The following is a 24,381-nucleotide window of genomic DNA, read 5'->3' as shown; positions in this document are numbered from 1 at the left end:
TTTCAAGTAAGAACAGTAACCCAATTTCATTTTTAAGTTTGTTTTCTCTTCTATACCTAAACCTGTAGGAGACTAGACTTCTTTGGAACTTCTAGATGAAAAAAAGGCATTATTAAGAAACTCTTTAGTCTTACCCTTAGTCTTAAAGACTCTAAAACCTTTAGTCTTTTTTTTATTTTTATTTATTTTTTTTAATGAATCTTTATTGTTCAGATTACAATTGTTTCTCCTTTTTCCCCACATATCTCCCCAACACCCAGTTCCCACCCCCCTCTGCCCTTATCTCCCCCCCTCCCCCCCACTGTCCTTATCCATAGGTGTATGATTTTTGTCCAGTCTCTTCCCATACTCCCCACACAGACACCCCTTTCCCCCTGAGAATTATCAATCCACTCCCATTCTAGGCCTCTGATTCTATTAAGTTCACCAGTTTATTCTGTTCCTCAGATTTTTAATTCACTTGACTTTTAGATTCACTTGTTGATAGATATGTATTTGTTGTTCATAATTTTTATCTTTCTTCTTCTTTTTCCTCTTTTTAAAGAATACCTTTCAGCATTTCATATAATGCTGGTTTGGTGGTGATGAACTCCTTTAGCTTTTTCTTATCTGTGAAGCTCTTTATCTGCCCTTCAATTCTGAATGATAACTTTGCTGGGTAGAGTAGTCTTGGTTGTAGGTTCCTGCTATTCATCACTTTGAATATTTCTTGCCACTCCCGTCTGGCCTGCATGGTTTCTGTTGAGAAATTAGCTGATAATCGTATGGGAGCTCCCTTGTAGGTAACTAACTGTTTTTCTCTTGCTGCTTGTAAGATTCTCTCTTTGTCTTTTGCTCTTGGCATTTTAATTATGATGTGTCTTGGTGTGGTCCTCTTTGGATTCCTTTTGTTTGGGGTTCTGTGCGCTTCCTGGACTTGTAAGTCTATTTCTTTCATCAGGTGGGGGAAGTTTTCGTTCATTATTTCTTCAAATAGGTTTTCAGCATCTTGCTCTCTCTCTTCTTCTGGTACCCCCATAATTCTGATGTTGGTTCGCTTGAAGTTGTCCCAGAGGCTTCTTACACTATCTTCAACTTTCTGAATTCTCTTCTCTTCATGCTTCTCTGGAGGAGTGTCCTTGGCCTCTTTGTATTCCAAATCTTTGAGTTGATTCTTGCAATCCTCTAGTCTGCTTTTGGGTCTCTGTATAATATTTTTTATCTCAGTCAGTGTATGTTTAATTGCTAGTTGGTCCTCATGGAATTTATCGGCCTTTTCCATGAAATTCTTGAAAAACCTTATAACCGTGGTTTTGAACTCTATGTCCAGTCGCTTGTTCTCCTCCATTTCTTTGGTTTGGGATCTGTTTCCTTGCCTTCTTATTTTCGCTGCTTCCCTGAGTTGGTAGGGTAGCTTTGTGTACTAGGTGTCCTATTGGTTCAACGGGTCAGCCTCCCAGTTACTTGAGGTGGACACTCTTGGTGTACCCTTGTGTACTGTGTGTCCCCCAGCAGGAGCTACAGCAAGGGCTAGTTTTCTCCTTCTTTGCTTGGGTGGATTTGGAGCAGTCTGACTAGAGCTACAGTTAATTTGGTTGAGCTGTCACAGAACAGGCCATTTATATGCAAAAGCCGCTGTGTGGAGCCTGGGTGGGTTAGTAGAATGTGCGGGGCGGGGCCTCAGGGCTGGGCGGGGTCTCAGGGCGTCACTAGGCTGGGGCGTGGCCAACGGTGATGGCTGCCGTCAGCCCTCTCTGCCTTTCCACGTTTCCAAGTCCCTGCGCCCCGCGCTCCAGCGCAGTAAACAATGATTGCTGGGCACACCACTGCAAAAAAGTCACTCTCACTTTCCGACCCGATGGCCGAGAGTCCAGCTTCTCCCCGTAGGTGTCTGGGTCCCCCGAGTGTCCCCAGAAACTGGATTTCAGAGTGATCGGGAGCTTGTCTCCCTGCGGGTTGAAGAAAAGCCGCGCACCCAACCGCCCGCCGCCGGCCCGATTCGCGTGCCTCCGTACCTCAGCTTTTCAGCGTTTGTGCTCCTTTCTCTTCTTAGCTGTATATCTTCCACTCAGCCAGCTTTCCCGTGGTTCTGGGTGGTAGATGTTTTGTCTTTTAGTTGTATTTTTGAAATTGTTGTGTGAGGCAGCAGATTAGTTGTTTAACTATGCCGCCATCTTGGTTCCTCCTCCTATCTGTTTTAAAACCTTTAGTCTTAAAATCAATATGTTAGTGAGGCTACAACCCAACAAACATGGCCATGAGTTGATTGTTGTTGGAACTGGGTGATGGGTACATGGGGTTTTTTAAAATACGAAACTCTTTACTTATGTTTGATATTTTCCATAATAAAATGTTGAAAATAATAAAAGTATTACAACTCACCCCAAATAAGATAGTTTGTTCTGAGACAGGAAAATTTAGATGTAGTAGGTTTGCACAAAACTCGCTCTAAATCTCTTGGCGAGTGAGTACCGAAGCAAGGAGTGGGCCCTGGGGTGGGGTCTCCTCTTCCTCCCAGTCTCTCACTGCCCTGCAGAAGGAACGATGCAGAGAGTGGTAGGGACAATGTGAGTTTAGTCTATTCAACTTAATGCAATTACTGACTGTTTGATGTAGGCCTGTAATTTCACTATTTCTTTTTTGTGTTTCATCAGTTTTATGTTCTTCTTGCCTCCTTTGGGTCAATTGAAATTTTTTTTAGAATTACATTTTAATTTCTGCATGGACTAATTTTTAAATGAGAAAAATAATTGTAAGAAAGTCTCACCAGTACCTCCAGCAGTGGTGCTCATTTTCCTTTGTCCTGACAGGATCATGAAAGCCCTTGCGAGCGCTGGAGTACCTGTCCCCAAAGTTCTTGACCTCTGTGAAGATTCAAGGTGATGTTCCAATTTATTTATTTAATATATTTTTATTGACTTCAGAGAGGAAGGGAGAAGGAGATAGAAACATCAATGGTGATAGAGAATCATTGATCAGCTGCCTCCTATATGCCCCCACTGGGGATCAAGCCCCAAACCCAGGCATGTGCTCTGATCGGGAATTGAACCTGTGACCTCTTGGTTCATAGGTCAACACTCAACCACTGAGCCACACCAGCCGGAACAGATTTATTTTTCCCATTGTCTATTCAACCTACCAAAGAGAAAAGCCAGTACACTAACTCAGATTCTAGTTTGTTAGAGTAAGGACAAATAAATTTGGTAGAAAAGAGACTTTATAGTAACTCCCTCAGAAGTTCACAGATCTTTAAGTTATCCTGAAAGATAAAGAAATGCCTGCTTTTGTGAGAATTGGTAGAAAACATCTTTTTTCTTTTTTTGTTAATCTTCACCTGAGGATATTTATCCATTGATTTTTAGGGAGAGTGGAAGAGAGAGGAAAAAAGAGAGAAACATCGATGAGAGAGAAACACATCCATAGGTTGCCTCTACATGAGCCCTGACCAGGGCCTGGGCCATGGAGGAGCCTGCAACCAAGGTACGTGCCCTTAACTGGAATCAAACCCGGGACCCTTTGGTCTGCAGGCCGATGCTCTGTCCATTGAGCCAAACTGGCTAGGGCAAAAACATCTTTTTTGTTTTGTTTTGTTTTACAGAGAGGAAGGGAGAGGGATAGAGAGCTAGAAACATCGATGGGAGAGAAACATCCACCAGCTGCCTCCTGCACACCCCCCACCGGGGATGTGCCTGCAACCAATGTACGTGCCCTTGACCGGAATCGAACCTGGGACCTTTCAGTCCGCAGGCCGAGGCTCTATCCACTGAGCCAAACCGGTTTCGGCAAAAAACATATATTTTTTTAACATCCTAAAAATACATATCCATCTAGTTTATATTGTTTGCTTTTGTTTAATTCTTTTATTGAAGTATTTCTAAACTTTTTAAACTGCTTTGTAATGTTTTTGAGTCTGTCCCTTTTTCCTAACTTTATGAGAATTATGAAACATACAGAAAGAATTGAAAGAAGAAATAGTGTTAAAAAAAAGAAATAATAGTATAATGAGCACCCATTTATACTTCATCTAGATTAAAACATTGTTAACATTTTGCCACATTTCCTTTCTATGTGTGTGTGTGTGTGTGTGTGTGTGTATGTGCATATATAGATGTATATGTGGATTATATATATAAATTAATTTTATATAAATAGTAACAATTATATGTAAAATATTGAATATATCATAATATAATTAAATGTAATTATTTTATAAGTAAGTATGTTTTATGTATATATATAAATTATTTTTAGCTGAACCTTTGCAGTTGCAGGCAGCATACATCTAAAAGTAAAGATGTGTTTTTTATGCCCTAACCGGCTTGGCTCAGTGGATAGAGTATCAGCCTGCGGACTGAAGGGTCCCAGGTTCGATTCCGGTCAAGGGCACGTACCTTGGTTGCGGGCACATCCCCAGTAGGAGGTGTGCAGGAGGCAGCTGATTGATGTTTCTCTCTCATCGATGTTTCTAACTCTCTCTCCCTCTCCCTTCCTCTCTGTAATAAATCAATAAAATATATTTTTTAAAAAGATGTTTTCTTTTATAAACACAGCAGCATTATTACACTTAAGATAATTAAATATAATTTAATAGTATAACTTAACTAGCTCATGTTCAAGTCAGGATAAAGTTATAATGGTAGAAGTTTCAAAACAACTTTTTAGAGTAGTAAACTGATTTATAAAAATGGCTAAAAGACGACATTTCAGTGTGTCCTGTAGGGTGGTAGATGTGCCATTCAGACCACTGGATAATAGTACAAATAGCAAGGAGACGGGACACTGAGAAAAGGGCTTCTATGTGAGTGGCACACGTAGAGCCCAATAAAAAAGAAAGAAAAAAAAGGTGGAGAGGGGAGAAGGGATAGTAGTTATTGAACCCTCATTAGAACCAGACACATATGCCAGGCACTCCATATATATTTGCTCTTTTAATTAATAAAACTACTCTTTGAAGTTTTACATATTTAAAAACAAAACAAACAAAAGCCCTGGTTTAGTAAATCTCTCAGAATCACACTGCTAGAAGGGAGTAGAGATTCTACATGACCCCAAAGTCCCCCCCCGTCAACATGCTGCTTTCTGATGTCATTAACCTTAAACCCATTCCAGTGGCTTCTACATGCAGACCAACGAGAAGAGAGGCATGCTGGCCAAGAAGTATGGACAGGGCTGTGTGTGTGTGGATTGGTTTGGGAGGGAGAACGTATAACCCACCCTGTGCTTATGTGCAAAGGAAAAAGGAAATGTCCAGTACCCTCCGTCGAATCCTTCCCCAGCACTCAGTGTACACATGGGGTAGAAAGAGCAGTGCCATGACCAACAGCCTCCACCTCTGAGCCACTGAAGCACTGTCTGTGTCCCTCCCAGGGTCATTGGCACGCCCTTCTACCTGATGGAGTACTGCCCAGGCCTCATCTACAAAGACCCCTCTCTGCCAGGCTTGGAGCCCAGCCAGAGGCGGGCCATATACGCGGCCATGAACAGAGTCTTGTGCAAAATTCACAGTGTGGATTTCAAGGCTGTGGGCCTAGAAGACTACGGGAAACATGGTAAGCATGAGGTCGCCTGTCTTTCATGTTGAATGTTTCCTCACTGTTGCCTCTGCTTTCGGGATTTGCATGGGGTCAGGGTGTTGATGCACCAAGCGGTTGCTAACAGTGAGGTGGGCTTACTAGCTTCCTATTTGGACATCCACTTTCATTTTAATGGAGGGGTTGCTTACCTAGACATTTTATCCTAGGATGAATCTCTTCATGGGCTACGGAATCTCTCTTCCCTGCAACTTTTATCTCACTAGATCATTTAAATCTCTATTCTAATTCTGGCAAATGGTACTTAAGATACCTTCCCAACAGTCTACAGAATTTAGTATCAATATGCTCAGACAGAGGAAGCAAGGGAGGAAGACTCAGAGAGGTTAAATCAACTGGAGACCTTGACTGTGAGCCAAGTTCACTCCAGAATTCCTTTCCGTGTCCAGGCCCAGATATAACGTACAAGTTCGACAACTGTTGTGTGTCTTGGGTTTCTTAGCAAATCCTGATGTAGTTCTTGCTACATGCTAGGGAAAGCTTCGAGGGCTTTTCACATTTTATCCTCCCAACAGCTCCTTGAGGACCATCTCATCAACGAGGATACACTAAGGCACAGAGAACAGCAGAGCTGGGATTCAGATCCAGGTAGTCAGGCCCCAATGTCCATGCTCTTAGCCAACCACTGTTTAGCCAAAAAGGGATTTCCTAAAGGCTATTAGGAAGCTCATAGGACCTCTGAGAGAAGCTCATAGGGCCGGGGAGAGGCCACACTGATGGAGCCAAGACAGAACAGCCGGTGGCTCTCACCTGGAACTGTCCTGTGGGATATCCCCCAATCATAGGACGATGATGCTACAGGACATGGCAAAGGGTTTCACGGCCCTGGGTAGTTTTTGAAACCTTTGGAGATTGTTGGGACGGCATACCCTGCTCTAACCCTCTTTCCCTCAGGGGACTATATTCCACGCCAGGTGCAAACCTGGATTAAGCAGTATCGAGCCTCAGAGACCAGCACCATCCCGGCGATGGAGAGGCTCATCGAATGGCTGCCACTTCATCTTCCCAGGCAGGAGAGGATCACGGTGGTGCACGGGGACTTCAGGTAGATGCGATGAGGGGTTAGTATTTAGATGTGAAAAGTGATGGCAAGGGCATCTTAAGGGGAAGTTAAGCAGCTTGGCCCAATCTACAGTTGTGAATTATTCCCATTACCTAGGCTCTCCCTGTGCCTGGCCTTTAAGGCCAGCTCATTCTTTATGCTGGGGTGGGGGTGGGGGGCTGTTTTGTGCAACTGCCGGGGTTATTGCCACACCTAGGTGTGAAGGTGCAAGCATGTGCTCCGGTTATTCTTATTGCATAACCCACTCCTCCAACACTGGCTGCAAACAATGACAGCAGTTTTTCATTAGCAAATCTGCTGTCTGGGGACAGAGAGCTTGTTTCAGCTGAGGTGGCTGTGAAGCTCGGGGCTGGACCCAGAAGGCTCACTCACATGCCTGGCACGGGCTGAGGAGACTGAACAGCTAGACTTCTCGGGCCTCTGTCTCTCTGTGGCTTCCCACGTGGGCTCTCCAGGATGGCAGCTTCTGGGTAGCGGGGCTTCTTACCTGGAGGCTCAGGCTCCAGAGGTGTGTGTCCTGAGAGAGAGGGCTGGGCAGGAGGCCACCTGTTCCTGACCTAGTCTGGGGCGTCACTCAGCATCACTTCCACCTCATTATATTTGTTAGAAGTGAGTAGTTTCAAAAGGCAAAGAATTAGAATCTTTCTTTTGTGGAAGGAATGCCAAAGAATTTACAGACCTGCTTTAAAACCGTCACAGGGAGGGAAAAATTACCAGGTCCCAGAGGGGTTAGCTCTGTAGAGAGGGCTACCAGACCAAAGCCATGGCCTGCGGGAGAGTAATACCACCGGCCCCTTCCCATCTCCTGCCAGGGGCCCCATTGGCTGAGCCCAGCTGAGCCAGATGGCAAGGGAGCAGGTGGGTATAACCACAGCCCCTGCAGCTCAGGCTCCAGAGGCACAGAGGGGCCATAGGAGCAAATGCCCAGCACAGGGCACACCCTTGGTGATCCCTTTTCTTAGCGCCATCTCTCCTTTCCTTCTGTGGCTTACTCAGGCTGGACAACCTGCTGTTCCATCCAGAAAAGCCCGAGGTGCTTGCTGTCTTTGACTGGGAACTTTCCACCTTAGGCGACCCCCTTTCGGACGTGGCCTACAGCTGCATGGCTCACTACCTGCCACCCAGTTTTCCCATCCTGCGAGGTAGGAGCTGCTCATGGGGAGAGGGAGGGATTCAGCCAGCTCCATTCCCAAAGCGTTGGGCCCCATGCAGCAGAAGCAGCTGTGGTTGGGCTAGTGCCCGAAATTGAGGTCCTGGTGGTTTGGGTGGAAAATGCCTTTGGGATGCATTCTTGTCACAATGGGGGGAAGTGGGTGCAGAGAGACTATGAAGTGTGAAGGATATGCACATGGGCACTGCTTATGCTTCTATACAACTAATTTCTCAAATTAAAAATACAGGTTTACTTAAAGTTAAAAATCATCAGTGGTACAAGAGATAACCGCTGCCAATCTTTTCATTCTTGCCATCTTTTTTCTACGTGTATACATACATTTATTTAGATGAAAACGTAATTATATGATTTCATGACTTGCTTTTTCACTTAATTATATACTTTGGACATGTCTTCACGTCATTAACTATTTCTTCTACAGACTCATTTTTAATAATGGCATAGGATTTTATTGTATAGAATTAACTTAAACAAAACACTTGGTTTGACTCCTCTTTGAATATTTAATTTGTTTCCAGTTTTTTAAATATCTTACCCCTTGTCTTCACAAAAAAAAAGCAGTGAACAACTTTGTATTAACATATTTACCTATAGCCCTAGCTGGTTTCGCTCAATGGATAGAGTGTCGGCCTGCGGACCTAAGGGTCTCGGGTTCGATTCCGGCCAAGGGCACATACCTTGTTTTGCAGGCTCCTCCCCAGCCTGGGCCCTGATAAGGGCACTTGCAGGAGGCAACCAATCGATGTGTTTCTCTCACATCAATATGTCTCTCTGCATTTCCCTCTCTCTCCCATTCTCTATAAAAATCAATGGAAAAAATATCCTCGGGTGAAGATTAAAAAACACACAAAAAAAACAAAAATGAAAAAAACAAATATGTGTGTGTGTGTGTGTGTTTGGCATACTTCTAGGATAAATTCCTAGGAATGGAATATATTACATGCTTCAGAACCATGAAAATGTTACAAATGAAGCAGATCTATAAAATGTTTTATGCGTTGTAATTTTCTTTTTCATAATTTGGTGGGATTTTTCTCTCAATACCATTCTTCATCAAATGACTGATCAAAAGTAATATGCATCCACACTGAACTGTGGTCCAGATGGAGTTAGAAGCTCCTCATTCCTTCTCTTACTGCCAATTTAGCCTGAAACTTTCAAGAGCCAGGTTGGGACTAATAGCCTCATGCCTGGATTCCAGCCATCTGAGGGAGGAAGAGCCCTTGAAATAATGAGCTAACCCTTTGAACTGGCTGGGAAGCTAACTTCCAAGAGAGGAAGTGATTTTCAGAATTTAAATTCTTGTGGCCACAGGAAAGTGGGGGGTCACTGACTGCCCAGGACTGCTCTGTCCCCACAGGTTTGAGTGACTGTGATCTGACTCAGCTGGGCATCCCTACTGCAGAGGAGTATTTCAGGATGTACTGTCTTCACATGGGGATCCCTCCCACTGAGAACTGGAACTTCTACATGGCTTTCTCCTTTTTCCGAGTGGCCGCGATCCTACAGGGAGTCTACAGGCGCTCGCTCACAGGTAATGGGGTGGCCTGGGAGAGCCAGCCCGAGGGTCCCAATCAGCTTCTCCCCTGGAGACCCACAGAGGCATCAGAGGGACAGGTTTGGCCAGAATCTTTAAGATTCCGCTAATTCAACCATTTGTCATTGAGTATATATCATATAGTTTTGTTCTTTAAAATATTTAAAATTTAAATTCTGAGATAACATACATAAATATTTTAAAGTAAAAACATACATGATAAGTATTCAATCATATAGAATGATGTAAAATTCTTTTCTTCTCAGCGCCATTCCTCAAAGTTAAACACTACTGTTAAGAGTTTCTTGGGCCACCCAGATTTTTCTATATGTCTACCTTCTCTCACTTTCTCCAAGTTTTATAAAAATTTGATCATCTTTCAAGGTGGCATGTACAGTCTGAGTAATGAGGGGGAAATGCAGTCCTGTGGTTTGCACTCTGCTACATAGCAAATGGATTTGGTTCCTAATTTGTAAGGAATAGCATATCTTTCACACCACAGCTGCATGAAATGGCTCTTTTGAGAAGCTGGCCATGGCAGGAGCCAGAAGAAAAACAGGCCTCCGTGAAGGTCCAAAGAGAATCAGGGAAACGGTCTCTTAGAGCAGCGGTCGCCAACCATTCGGGCCTCACGGACCACCGGTTGGCGACTGCTGTCTTAGAGCGTGGAAATGCTGAAATCCATCCAGGAGAGCCGGCTGTAAAAGGGCCCGCCACCAGGAGGCAGTGTCCACACAGCAGCAACATGGATGGGCCTCTGTGCGGTGCTCTGAGAGAAGCCTCACTGAAAAGACGTGTACCCTATGATGTATAAGTGACATTCTGGAAGAGACAAACTATAGGGACAGAGATAAGTGTTACCAGGGCGGGGGTACAGGGTTGGGTACAAAGGGACACTGGAAGTAGGGATGATGGGAGTATTCTGTGTCTTGATAAGGTGGTGGTTACCGGACTAAACTCCCAGAATTATACACTTCATAAAGAGGGTGTATGTACACTAATTTTAAAATTTAAAATTAATTTTACCTTAATTTTAAAATTTTTAATCCTTTTTTAAAAAAGTCTTGAGCATATTAAAGAAAGAAAGAGATGGTGAGAGCATGACTAGAGGGAGTTCTGTGATGGTGGTGATGGCGTTGATCTAACAGAATGGGCCCAGAAACTGGCCATTCATCCAACCACTGGTGACACTTTTTACCAATTTCACAGCACGGGCAGCTCAGGGTGACACAGGGCTTCCTGTCGCCCATGGCTGCCAGCAGAAGTCATTTGGGGTGTTACTGATCTAGTTTCTTTAGGAGAAGAAGAGAGAAAGAGCAGGAAATACGCCAGCCGAGATCGACTTCTGGCTCCAGCCCACTAATGAAAGCTTGGGCACATTTCCTCCCTCTCAGACGCAAATCCTTGTCTTAAAGTGAAGATTAAAACTGTCACATTGCTCCAGGAATCCAAAAAGCTATAATAACACATGTAAAGCACTTAACACCATGTCTTGTGCATGGCAATTGCTCAGCAAATGGTAGTAGCTGCTAAAATAATGACAATATTCTCACGAGTTAGTAGTATTATTAAGGGCGATTTGGGAGTAATCACTGTTTTTCTTGGCTTAGGGCAAGCAAGCTCGGCAACTGCTGAACAAAGTGGAAAGATGACTGAGTTTATGTCTAACCTGGCCTGGGAGTTTGCAGTCAAAGAAGGGTTCCGGATTTTCAAAGAGATGCCGGCCACAAAGCCGTTAACAAGGTCCTACCGCACGTGGGCTGGTCCACGGTCCCTGCCGAGCACCCCAGGAACGAGGAGTTATATCCCCCTTCCAGAACCTTCCTCAGCTCATGCCTCAAAGGGAGCTCTGGTTATCTCTCCAGAGGGCCTTTCCCCACCAGTCAGGGAGCTATACCAGCAGCTGAAGCAGTTCATGGATCAATACGTGTACCCCGCTGAGCCAGAGCTGCGACGTCACCAGGCCTCCGCCGAGAGATGGACCCCTTCCCCACTGGTCGAAGAGCTCAAGGTAAAGCAGCCTTTCAGGAGTCAGTAAGACCCTGTCAAAGTGGCAGAACATCAGCTCGCTCACCGGGCAGATCTGTTCCCTCCCCAGGCAGTGAAGAGAGAGGGCTGAGCTGAACTATCTTTGCTGTCCACCACCACCATTCCTGGTCTGTGGTTTATGACCCCGGGGCAGGTGGGCTTATTATGCATATTTGAATTAGTAAATTTGAAACAGTGATATTACATACATCAGTTAATAACGCCTCTCTTTAAAGAGTTTATAATGTCAAAGCTAAAGGGTCAAATCAGTTATAAATTGCTTGTGCTCTTGTCACATGGCGACACCACTTTAACTGAAAAACAGAAACACCCCCTGTTCTGTCAGGATTGGTCTTGATTTGTCTTAGTTTTTAAGTTGAGATCTTTAGGAGCACATATTTGCCTATGATACAGCCATCATCTGCTTTTTTTAAAAAAATATATTTTATTGATTTTTACAGGGAGGAAGGGAGAGGGATAGAGAGCTAGAAACGTCGATGAGAGAGAAACATCGACCAGCTGCCTCCTGCACACCCCCCACTGGGGATGTGCCCGCAACCAAGGCACATGCCCCCGACCAGAATCGAACCTGGGACCTTCCAGTCCGCAGGCCGACGCTCTATCCACTGAGCCAAACCGGTTTCGGCCCATCATCTGCTTTTAAAAAATAGCATTATCACTTTTTTTCTAATTACAAACCTATTGCAAAATTAACCAAAGCTCAAACGTGACAAAGGACATAACATAGAAAGAGTTCTCTAAAACCCAACCCCCTCTGAGATAATCACTGTCAACAATTTGGTGTATTAGGCTCCCAACTTCTTTTTTCTGTCATATATTAACATGTTATTATTCCTATGTGTTTAAAAATATATTTTATTGATTTCAGAGAGGACAGGAGAAGGATAGAAACATCAATGATAAGAGAGAATCATTGATCGGCTGCCTCCTGCACGTCCCCTACTGGGGGGATTGAGCCCACTACCCAGGCATGTGTCCTGACTTGGAATCGAATTGTGACCTCCTGGTTCATAGGTCGATGCTCAACCACTGAGCCACACTGGCTGGACTTATTCCTATGTTTTAATGGAGTCGTCCTATACATTCGAATCTCCTGCTTGCTTATTTAACTCTACGATATATCACCTTTGCATGCCAGCACTTGGAGATCGACCTCCAAGGGGTTCTGCAGTGTGGGTGCACCATAATTTGTCTGCCCTCTGCCTGCCTGGGGGACACTGGTGTCTCAGCCTACAGTCTTGGTGCAAGCCACAGAAGCCAGCTCGGGGCCAGTTAAGGAGCCAAGGCTGTTAGCAAGCTGCTAACATGGACGGGGGGTGGGCTGAAGACCCAGCCTCAGAAGACAGTAGATGCTGGTTCAGGGTTCTCCTCATGCACCAGAGCAGAGCCACTGCGGCTGCAGACAAGTGTGCTGGGCCTGGTCCCTATCAGGTGTGCTGAGGAACCTCCAGTCTCCTGTCCACATGGAGCATGTTCTCAGATTTGTCATGACATTAGTAATGCCCACGGTGATGGCAGGTGGGGCACGGGGGAGTCTGGGAAGTACAGACTGGGGGAGTGAACTGATGGCTGACGTCAGTGCCAGGACTTGGCTGTCCCAGGTCTCCTCGGGCTCATGCCACCTCCAGATCCAGCCCGATGGTGCGGACTCGCATCATTATTTTTGGCACACACCTCCTCTTTGGCTGTCTTTCCTCTTCCCTCTGGTCCCTTTCATTATTTTCACAGGCCAGAATGAAACTAAGCCATCCACTGTGCTTCCCTGACTTACTTTTCCCATGCTAGGAGAAAGCCAAGGCCAAAGGACTTTGGAACCTTTTCCTGCCCTTGGAGACTGATCCCGAGAGAAAATACGGAGCAGGACTGACCAACGTCGAGTATGCGCATCTGTGTGAACTCATGGGCATGTCTCTGTATGCTCCCGAGGTACCTTCTTTAACGTTCTCTGCGCGCGAGGATGTCCTTGTCCTCCACAGCCTGGGGGTCACCCTCCTGGGCGGATAGCGTTTCCTCCAGCTTGGGCTGGACTCCGGAGCCCAGATACAAACGTAACTTCTCCTGGTGAGGGAGGGCAGAACGTCTGTGTCTTTGCGTTTCTCTGGGGAGAGGAAGAAGTTTCGATCAGGGTGTCAGAGGGCCTGTGACTTGGAAGATGCCCTGGTACACACTTCCTGGGTATCTGGAGTGTTAAACATGGACCCGGAGTCACCTTTATGCGTTTCCTTTTCAGATATTTAACTGCTCCGCCCCAGACACGGGGAACATGGAGCTCCTGGTGCGCTACGGCACGGAGGAGCAGAAGGCCCGCTGGCTGACTCCGCTGCTGGAGGGCAAGGCCCGCTCCTGTTTTGCTATGACGGAGCCTCAGGTACCACCCACAGGGGCTCATCGGGCCCCACCTCGCCAGGCCCCAGGTGGACTCCGCGTGGGGAACCTTGCCATCCCTAAGCAGAGTGTGCTCTCACTCAGGTTGCCTCATCAGACGCCACCAACATTGAGTCTTCCATCAGAGAGGAGGATGGCTGCTACGTCATCAACGGTCACAAGTGGTGGATCTCAGGTATTTGGCCGAAAATTCATTTTTCAGTCACACTTCAGTGGGTCTGTGGGATGAGCATGTCTGTCGCTGCCCTGCTGAAGCAGGATAGCAGCTTCATTCCCAGTCGATGCAAAAGAGATGCTGTCTCTGCTCCCAGCCAACCCCAGGAGAACCAGAGGTTCTGTGTGGGCCGGGATGACCGCACCGGCGACAGTTCTAGGAATGTCTCACCTGCTCCCCCCACTCTCTTCATCCTGCCCTCGGAGAGGCAGAAGGTCACTTCCGCAGTGGCTTCTCCTTGCTGCGAGGTCAGGGGCTACATCAGAAAGCTAGTGATAACCCGGCATTCATCGCAAGCTGACTCTGCAGGGCCCTCCAATCGGTGCTGTGTGAACCGCACCTCACTGAGCCCCACACCTCCCCAGGAGGTCATATCATCACCCCCACTTTATAGGGGAGGAAACCAGGTCAGAGAAGTGATGTAAGGTACCAACTCCCCCCTGCCAAGGAAGTAGGGAATCCAGAGTTCAGGATTTGCCTGATTCTGAAGCCCGTGCCCAAAGCCATTATGTTCACGCTGTCTATGGGAACAGCAGAATGGCTGCCAGGGACAGAGTACCAGTTTTCTGCCTCTTGTCTTTATATTTTTCAACTCTGCGTGGCGCTTTTTAAAAAAATTGCTCTTATGATGTTGGATTCATTCCTCACTGGGACGAAAACCAGCCGCTCTCATTCCTGGTCCAGACCTGCACATAGTCATCTGATTATGTGAATCTTAAAGAGCTCTGTCGGCTGCTGGCTTTGGCTTTCCTGGACCAGGACTGCGTCTGTGAAGAGATCTGCTGGCCTTGGCGTCAGATGGTGAGGGTCTGTCTCTCTCCTTTCCTGGCAGGCATCCTGGATCCTCGCTGCCAACTCTGCGTGTTTATGGGGAAAACAGACCCGCACGCCCCACGCCACCAGCAGCAGTCCGTGCTTTTGGTTCCCATGGATACCCCGGGGATAAAAGTCATCCGGCCTCTGACGGTGTATGGGCTGGACGATGCGCCAGGTTAGCGCCCAAGCCTCTCCGTCTGTGTGTGAGTCTGGGCCTGGGAAACATCTGGATGCGGCACCTCTAAGGGCATGATGACATCCGGAGGGCCACGTGCTCCTGCCTTTCGTTTCCAAAATATCAACCACGTCGGCAAATTTCATACAGGAGTTTATGCTTTTCTTTTTCTCCTCTAAACTTAGAAGGTAAGCCAGAATCTGTGAGATAAATGGTCCCTCAGGACAGTGGTAGGAAGTGCACTCCAGACTTCTAGATCCCGGAGGACCAGGCCGGAGGTCCTCTTCTGTCTGCTAACAGCGTTCACGTGTCCCCTCTCAGTGACTGAGGGGTCGCTACACAGTTAGAGTCCCATACTCTCAGGCAGGTTCGCTTACAGTAGTCATTGCGTTTTACAAGAGGACTGGCAGACTGTTCATTTGATCTTGTAAATCAGTGATCTCTTTTTCCATCTTTGATAGGCTCCTTCCTGCCCTACTCCCCAACCATGCCCCAGTTAGAAGGCTGAGTAAGAGGCAGGAAAGTTGCCAGCAGGTGACTTGAACTGAGGCAAGGGATAAACACATCCAACATGGATAGGTAGGTGGATCTCTCAGGAGGAACCGTTTGGATCTTTCAGGTGGCCACGGTGAAGTCCTGTTTGAGCAGGTGCGCGTCCCCAAGGAGAGCATGGTCCTGGGCCCTGGCCGAGGCTTTGAGATCGCCCAGGGCCGACTGGGCCCGGGCAGGATCCATCACTGCATGCGGCTGATCGGGCACTCGGAGAGGGCCCTGGCGCTCATGAAGGCCCGCGTGAGTGCTTCCCCTTGCGCCTGGATCTGACCCAGAGCCTGCTGTCTGTTTTGCTATCGGACCTTAAATCCTAACTGTTTTCTGAGAGCCGACTTAGCAGGTGAAGCAAGGTGATGTTCTTGCCAGGAAGCTGTGTCCCTGTCTTTGCTTTGCATCTGCTACTTTGCTGAAGTTTGAAGTTGGAGTAGAATGGGTCTTACTCTGTTGCGGTGGCCAGAAGGGAAAGGCTGGGCTCTGTAGCAGCAGAGGGCAAGGTTCCAAGGTCCAAAGGGTCACAGGCTGCCAAGGGCCATTCCTGCCACTCACTCATCTTTAAAAATCAGATACCTGAAAGAACCCTCGTCAGTGGCTTATGTCCCTGGAGTTCTAGCAGCTAGCCCTGCACCATCCTCTTCCCTGAGCATGTCCAGAAAACTGTTCTACTGTGACCCTCTCAAGTGGGTAACCCCCCTCAAGGACTGGAAGCCCACACAACAGAGAGCTTTTGCTGGGAGTGAGCATTTACATCAGCGGTATCGATTTCACAAAGTTGAAGCAAACCCTTGAGACCAAACAAATCTCTGATAAGAAACTACATGAAGATCAGAGGCAATGCAGTGCATTTGGATTACTGAGCAAACCTCTGTGATTTACAGCCTTTTGAGTTGAGGCTGACTAATTTTTTCCTCCCTAAATAAAATGCTCTTCTCTAAGGGCTCAGAATGGCACTTCAGCCCCACCCTGCACTGGAACGCAGACCAGCCTTGCTGTAGGGCAGTCTGTGTCCCACGTCTTCAGGAGGGGTGGGGCACTAACATGGCAGCTGCACACGCAGGACTTGGCCACAAGGGACTAATTAGGAGTCTACAAAAGATTTGATACTAGGAGGTTCACCACAGCACTGAGCATAATAGCAAAATGTTGGGAACAATCTGTAAGACCAATAATTAGAGCCTGGTCAGATAAACCCTGGTACAGGCATGCACAGAAACTCCAGAATGAACCTGTAGAAATCGATTTCTTAACATAGATGTTCACTGTATACTCTTAAATGAAAAGAAGCAAGTTACAAAGCAATAGAGTATGACTCCATTTTTATTTAAAAACTAGAGGCCCGGTGCACAAATTCATGCACCAGTGGGGTCCCTCGGCCTGGCCTGTGGGATTGGGCTGAAACCGGCTCTCCAATATCCCCCGAGGGGTCCAGGATTGCGAGAGGGCGCAGGCCAGGCCGAGGGACCCCACCGGTGCATGATCAGGGTTGGGGAGGGATGCAGGAGGTTGGCCAGCCAGGGAGGGACTGTGGGAGGGCTCTAGGGCGTGGTCGGCCCATCTTGCTCAGTCCTGATCAGCTGGACCCCAGCAGCAAGCTAACCTACTGGTCAGAGCGTCTGCCCCCTGGTGGTCAGTGCACGTCATAGCGACTGGTTGACTGGTCGACTGTCTGCCCCCTGGCTGTCAGTGCACATCACATAGCGAGTGGCTGAGTGGCCTTAGCATATCATTAGCATATTATGCTTTGATTGATTGAATGGACGACCAGACACAGCATATAGGCTTTATTATATAGGATGCATACAAAAAGCCTAGAAGAATAGCCACCAAATAGTCACTGTAAGTAACTAGATGATGGGATAGCAGGTGTTTCTATTTTTGTCTGAAAATTTATACTTTTTCTGCCATGAGGTATAATATATATATGTGTGTGTGTATATATATATATATATGTATATATATGTGTGTGTATATGTATATATATATGTGTGTATATATATATACACACACACACATATATATATATATATATATAAATTGTTTTTAGTTAAAACAAATTTTAAAAAATGATAACTAAACTAACAACAACCTAAAAGAATCATATATATATATATATATAAATTGTTTTTAGTTAAAACAAATTTAAAAAACGAAAACTAAACTAACAACAACCTAAAAGAATCCCTTAGAAGCTTTTCTGATTGCTGGTGTCCTTTGCAGTAACAGTTGCCCACCATAGCACCCAGATGCAAAGCTGGGCCTTGGTCAGCAGAGGGCACCCTCCCTCACCTGTGTGAGGTGCCCAGTCATCACCTAATTCTCAGAATAGCCCTGGGCCAGATGCTGGCTCAGATCCAAAAGAACTGTTCCTGTCTGGCGCCCAGAAGGGGCTGAATTGCTGGAGTAAAGGAATTCCTGCAAGTAACCTGTGCAGCCACCGCGTAGACTGGCTCTGCAGCGTACACGAATGCTGTCTGCGTCTGGATCTTCTCCCTGGAAATGGACTGTGACTAGAGGGCTGGCAAACCGGCTGAGCTACACACTCCTGCTTCCGCTCCCTGCCCTCTCCTGTGCACTCCACACACCTGCTCTGCGGGTGTCTCAAGCTGTGCCTCTTGTGTCCACAGGTGAAGTCCCGTGTGGCATTTGGGAAGCCCCTCGTGGAGCAGGGCACGCTCCTGGCAGACATCGCCCAGTCGCGCGTGGAGATTGAGCAGGCCAGGCTGCTGGTGCTGAAAGCTGCGCACCTCATGGATGTGGTAGGAAATAAGGTAGGAGGCCAAGGGGCCTCACAGATGATGGGTCCGGAGGTCGGTCACACGAGGGAATCCGTTCTGGGAATCTACAACCACTGGCCTTCCTTCCCCACTCAGCAAACCCTGGAGAAAGAGCCTGGCTCGTTGACATTAACAACTTTGCTTCAACTCTGCTTGGAACTGTTTGGGCACTTTTTCAAACATGGAAAAGGCACACTAAAATAGGACTGGGCTTCCCATTTACTCAGCCAGTGAACTGGGCCCAAGGTAGTGGGCCTGACAGAGTCACACGGCCCTCTGGCCTCAGCTCTGCCCCAGCCCAGGCTACGAGGCCCTGACAGTGCAGGTATCAGGCAGGCTAAGAATTCACCACAAAAGCAGCTTTATTTTCAAGCCTGACATTATTCCTTAAATGGCTTTCTGAGCGCCTTGAATGGCACGATGCCTACATTGACCTCTGCCCTCTCCAGCTCTCCCTGGGACAGCCTTTAACCCTTAGCCAAGAGGCCTCAGTAATGAGGGGGGATGACACAGGCTCAAATCCCCAGCTCCTTGGCGCTCTAGTGCTGGGTATGGTGGAGGCTCTCGGGCCTGGCGCCAATGCCCCAACACAGGGCAGAGTCTTGCAGCGTGGTCTCGGAGTCCTGGTTGGTCTAGGTCCACTGTCAGGTTGGAGACGGAGCTGGCTGACACTGCGATCGAAGCACAAGCCACGCCCCACTCTGCCTTCAGAGTGAGCTGGTGATGCTCCCCATCTGGGAAGACATCTGTGTGCCCGAGTCTGTCCTTGACCAGGCACCTGCTCACACCTCACCACATCCTGAGTCACCCTCACAGTCCCCACCACTGCGCCTTCCCTCCTCCCAGGTGCTGGGCATGGGCTGCCTCCCGGAGCTTGTGGTCCGGCTGGACCTCAGGTCTCTGTTCTGGCCAATGTTCCTGCAGCTCCCGTGAAACTGCTTGTTCTTCTAAGCATTCTGCCCCGGGTCTGCCCATCTACTCTCATCTCCTCTTCCTTGCAGGCTGCAGCGTTAGATATTGCTATGATTAAAATGGTGGCCCCTTCCATGGCATACCGCGTGATTGATCGTGCTATTCAGGTGAGCAGACTGTGGCCTGCGGGCTCTTTGAACCACTTACAACACAGGCAGAGCGCCCTCACCTTCAGCTGCCCCACCTCCTGTGAACTCCCAACAGTCGCCTGTCGTCACACACTCACCATGCAGTCCTTTTCCGTTTTTGCCTCGGGACAGCCCTGCCAGGACGGCCACATTCTTACTCCCATTTAGAACAGGAGGAAGCAGGCACAGAAAAGTGAGGTGGCTTGTCCAGGGTTACTTGGCTTGGAGGTAGCTGATCTCAGATTTATGGGAACTTGGTCCTTGTTACACCAGAGCCCTGCCTCCCAACCATGCGGGATGTCTCCTTCCCAAAGCTTCACACCTGGCCCCAACGTAGAGCCTTCCCGGGGGCAGAAGTTACCGGGTATTTACCAGAGGGGGTGTGAGGGGCCTGGTGTCCATGGGACGGCCCCACCTGAAGTCTTCCACGGGGGTGTCACACAGGTGTGGGGGACTCCCGGGAAGATGGCTGTTCTGAGCCATTCTGTGCAGGCCACGGTTCCCAGGGCTGTCAGATGATGGCTCACCAGGGCTCCCTTCCCTCCTGCCCTGTCTGCCAGGCCTTCGGAGCAGCAGGGCTGAGCGGCGACTACCCGCTGGCTCAGTTCTTCGCCTGGGCCCGAGCACTGCGCTTTGCCGATGGCCCTGACGAGGTGCACCGGGCGGCGGTAGCCAAGATGGAGTTGAAGAACCGCATTTAGGCTGCAGGACAGCAGGACCCGGAACGACCCTGCCGGCCAAGACACCCAAACATTCAATGATGCGTTTTGAAAGGCCTGGTACATGGGATTTTTGCACCCTGTTGGCAGCTGTATCCTGGGACAGTCACTGCACACACCTTTCTGGGTCCCCACAGGAGGCGTTTCGGTGAGAAGCCTGGTGCCAGGCAAGGAGGAAGGGCATTGGCTGAGGGCTGGGGGTCGGGACAGAGCCTGGGAAGCTGGTCTGCAGTCTCAGTGCTGGCAGGCAGGCCTGCGCCCTCTCCCTCTGGCAGTGTGTGCTAAGGTGTGGGGATCCAGGTAAATAGTAGGAGCCCTGCTGGATGGTGTACCTGTGCTTGCACCCCGATACGGAGGGCTTCCTGCTCTGTGGGACCCTTCCCCTTGAGCAGAGGGGCAGCCGTGATGGGCTGCATCTGAAGACCCAGGCTGGTGGCTGCTGGGAAAATGAAGCTGAAATCATGAAGCTACTGCCACCTGATTTTCTTCATTTGAATATCCACAACACAGAACACTAATTAAGATACTTTGTAAAGGGACTTTGGGAACACAAAAGAATAAGGAAATACATCTCAGAGACTTCCTGAATGTCTATACATAATACAAAAGGAATTGAGAATAAAGGTTCAAGGAGACAAGTAATACTTTCAACAATAAAGATTTTAACAAAGAGAATAAAGGTTCACCCTTCAGCCCTCTGTCTCAGTCATTTGTCTCCTCACACTTGTGTTTACACAGGATCCGCCCAGTGCATTGCCCACACGTGGGCCACCACCACTGCTCATGTGAACGTCACCAAAGGACCATGGCTTTCTGAGGACCCCTGTGCCTTCCACAGTCCCATCCACTCCGTAGCTAGAACATGTTGGGGGAGGGGAGGTGGCAGATTATACGCCATTGCAATGTAGAGAGCGGAGTCCTCCCCTGGGAAGAGCAGTGACGCTCACTGACTGAGGTCTGGGTTCTTCCAGAAATGGGTGCCCCAGGAGCCCAGGTAGCGTGCGGAGATAAGCCTCGAGCTGTAAGGACCCGTCTGCTACTCTCATAATTCACGGGGATCTGGCCAACAGCGGCCCGTTTCAGGTCAGACCAGCCGGGCGGGGACCGTCCCCCGTCTGCTGCATTGCAGACTTGACTTCACCCAAGAGTGCCCACCTGCGTCAGCCAGAGCCATGTGCCTTCAGGGTCTGGAGAGTCTCGCGGGGGAGGGGGGGTTGGTGAAAGGGCTCCCCGGTAAGTTGGGGAGGCAGGCCCTCTCCAGCCACAATGCTTTTGCTCATGGAAGGTCCAGTTAAATTCAAACCCGCAAACTAATGCTGTCACGGCACCAGCCACGCTGGTAGAGAACCTTTTCAAAGCCTGTCACGTTTGCAGCAGCCTGAGCTCTTGCTCCAGGCCTCAGCAGGAAGGAGGGTGTTGGGACTGCCTTGGCCAGTGCCCGACATGGCACATGACCCTCAGAAACTCTCTTGTGGTCTCTGAGGTTAACCTTGCTTAACCAGTTCACAGGCTAGTGCGGCTGCCGAGATGAAAACAAGCCATGCTGCGGGGTGACCCCACGCCTCCCTCAGATACTCTGCTGCAAAGGTGGGGCAGCGAACACTGCCTGCAGAAGGTCAAGTCACAGGGACACGGCTCCAGCCCTCAGCCAGGTCTCCAGTTCTGTTCAGTTGCCCCACTCACACTGTCAGCGCACCCCAACTCTGGGCCCCGGCACCGTCCTCGCCGTGGGGATTGTGCAGGAAACGAAAGCAGGTAAAGTTGCTGCTCTCAGAGCTCACATCTTGAGTGTCGGGGGGGGGGGGGGGGAAGGGGGTGAGTGCCCGAGACTGTGGTGGGCCGTGTGGTAGGCACTGCTAGCCGTTGGGGAACTGGGGGTTCAGGGGAGTGCTCTTTCCAGACCTGCGTGACAAGACGGGGCAGGTGCTCCAGAAGGACCTGTGAATGCAGAGGCCCTGGGGAGCTGGGATGCCGCCCAGGGTGTCTGGGACGAGGAGCAGAAAGAGGAGAGGCTGCCCGGTTATGAGGGGCCACAGGGACCTTGGTCAGGAGTTTGCCGTTGATTCTAAATGTGACAGCACAGTGAGTTTAGGTAGTGGGTTGACAGGGCTTGACTTGAGTTTAAAAATTATCCCCTGTTCTTCAAAGTTCACCTGGACGAAGAGGAATAACGAGGACAGCAGCCAGCTCACAGTGTCTGACACTGCAGAGGGCTCCAGATGAACCACCTGCAAACTTTTAATCAGATAAAAGGAAGGGTGGGGCAGGGCCTTCAGAAGAAATGAGTAAAGGTCCCAAAGCTCCTCTGCACCTTCAGCAAACAATGGGCGTTTCTGCGTGGTAAGCAACATGGTGCTGCCCTGGGCACTGCTTCTCTGGGGTGGAAGTGAGTGTGCGCCTGGGGGTGCGCGCTTGGGCAGGAGTGAGCTTGGGGTACTGATCGTGCCTGACCAGTTTTATCTGTGGAGCACCACCTCTTGGCACCATCCCTGTGAACCTGCCTTATTAGCCTGTCTTGGGGAAAGGAACAAAATGTGATCATAACATACTAACGACTTTTCCTCTCACAGCTTATTCTCCCCCAAAACAACTGAACACACATTCTTCTGCTGCTTTCGTGGCAAACAAGGGGGCTAGACTGAGCCCTCCCCAGCAGTCCTGCCAGTCACAGGACCACAGGGCTCCACCGGAGATGCCAACGCTGGCGGGATTGTTCATCCTTCCCTGCTCTTCCTTCTCCTCATCCCCCTGCATCGAATTGTGGTCTTGGCATTCACAAACTGCCTGTGTTCCCAGAGGCGGAAAGAGACAATTCCAAGCAATTTGCTTGGGTGGGGCCCCTTCAGGACAGCAGCTGGAAGTTATGCTGAAAGAACAGGTTCCAGTGTTCTCCTCTGTGGTTGCCTAGAGATGGCCCTTGTCTGTCACCACCCAGGCCTTCAGGGTTTCCTAGGGAGGCCTTGAGGATGCCAGGGCCTGTCTGTAGTCAGAGCAAAATGCGGCACAGGCCCAGGCTGACGTGTTAATTGAAGGACTTGTATGCATGCACATAAGCATAACCAATCACTGGGGGGTGAGGGCATGTATGGGAGTGTGGGGGGGGGGCAATGGTAAGATATGTACACATATAATACCTTAATATAAAAAAAAGGAAAAAAAAAAGAGAGACTCTCAGAGACATCTAGGTCTGTATCTATACTGCCCTCTGTGGTGCCACGTGGCTATTCTGCTCACTCTTTTGCCCTCTAAGGATACTTTGCTTTGTCAGCTCCATTTCTGGCAGTGAGTCCACAGATGAGGGATAGTGGAGAACAAGAGAGAAAGTTGAACCCAGAGAAAAAGAGATTTAAAAAACAATCAGAACAAAGACATTTAAGAGCAAGAAAACAGAAAGAATGGTGGAAAAGAGAAAAGAACCAACACAGACTGTCAGAACTCTAGATTGAGAGTTAAAATTGTACTTAATGATTTGGACAGACTGAGCACATGAGCTACAATTATATTAGGGCTTCAGCACATCGATGTTTCTCCCTCCTTCCCTCCCTTCCACTCTATCTAAAAGTCAATGGGAAAAGCCCGGTTGGCGTGGCTCAGTGGTTGAGCATCTTCCTATGAACCAGGAGGTCATGGTTCTATTCCCAGTCAGGGCACATGCCTGGGTTGTGGGCTCAATTCCCAGTGTGGGGCATGCAGGAGGCAGCCGATCCATGATTCTCTCTCATCATGGATGTTTCTATCTCTCTCTCCCTCTCCCTTCCTCTCTGAAATCAATAAAAATATATTTTAAAAAATCACCGGGAAAAAATATCCTCAGGTGAGGATTAACAACAGCAGCAAAAAACCCCCACAAAAACAAAGCATTGGCAAAAAAAAAAAAAAAAAAAAGTCCCCCAACTCCCCTCACAAAAAAACCCCTGTAAAACAAAAACAAAAGGCATAAACTAAATAAGAAGATAAATGAGGGTTGGCAGAAAGTATTTGCATCATATATGACAGACTCAATGTTAATTGCCTTGATATCTATAAAACACCTACAAATAAATTTTAAAGAAACCAACCATCAGTCCAATGAAAAAATGAACAGCTTATAGCAGAGGAAGAACACGTGGCTTCATATAGGCAAAGACGCTCAAGCTCACTCCTACGAAGATAAATGTAAATTAATGTGATAGAGAAATGCTGTTTTTCACCTGATTAACAAGGCTAAAATAATCTGATAAAATGTATCCGTGAAGGTGTGGGGAAACAGTCATGAC

The 24,381-nt window shown here is 48.3% G+C and overlaps 1 protein-coding gene across 1 annotated transcript in view; it reads left to right on the top strand.

Moving 5' to 3' along the window:
• Positions 1 to 20,807, top strand: part of ACAD10 (acyl-CoA dehydrogenase family member 10) — a 38,137-nt gene extending 17,330 nt beyond the window's left edge. Inside the window, exons 8-21 of the mRNA XM_008142727.3 lie at positions 2,790 to 2,858; positions 5,347 to 5,528; positions 6,465 to 6,615; positions 7,630 to 7,775; positions 9,168 to 9,341; positions 10,955 to 11,355; positions 13,179 to 13,319; positions 13,624 to 13,761; positions 13,863 to 13,953; positions 14,825 to 14,983; positions 15,603 to 15,775; positions 18,157 to 18,300; positions 19,308 to 19,385; positions 19,967 to 20,807. Of these exons, the coding sequence (XP_008140949.3) occupies positions 2,790 to 2,858; positions 5,347 to 5,528; positions 6,465 to 6,615; positions 7,630 to 7,775; positions 9,168 to 9,341; positions 10,955 to 11,355; positions 13,179 to 13,319; positions 13,624 to 13,761; positions 13,863 to 13,953; positions 14,825 to 14,983; positions 15,603 to 15,775; positions 18,157 to 18,300; positions 19,308 to 19,385; positions 19,967 to 20,107 (2,188 nt within the window). The 3' untranslated portion in view covers positions 20,108 to 20,807. The remainder of the gene's footprint in view (positions 1 to 2,789; positions 2,859 to 5,346; positions 5,529 to 6,464; positions 6,616 to 7,629; positions 7,776 to 9,167; positions 9,342 to 10,954; positions 11,356 to 13,178; positions 13,320 to 13,623; positions 13,762 to 13,862; positions 13,954 to 14,824; positions 14,984 to 15,602; positions 15,776 to 18,156; positions 18,301 to 19,307; positions 19,386 to 19,966) is intronic.
• The last annotated feature ends 3,574 nt before the right edge of the window (positions 20,808 to 24,381 follow it).

This window comes from Eptesicus fuscus, chromosome 23 (assembly GCF_027574615.1).
Source record: "Eptesicus fuscus isolate TK198812 chromosome 23, DD_ASM_mEF_20220401, whole genome shotgun sequence".
Taxonomy (NCBI): Eukaryota; Metazoa; Chordata; class Mammalia; order Chiroptera; family Vespertilionidae; genus Eptesicus; species Eptesicus fuscus.
Note: the sequence above shows the minus strand (reverse complement) of the source record. Positions and strands in the feature narration are given on the sequence as shown.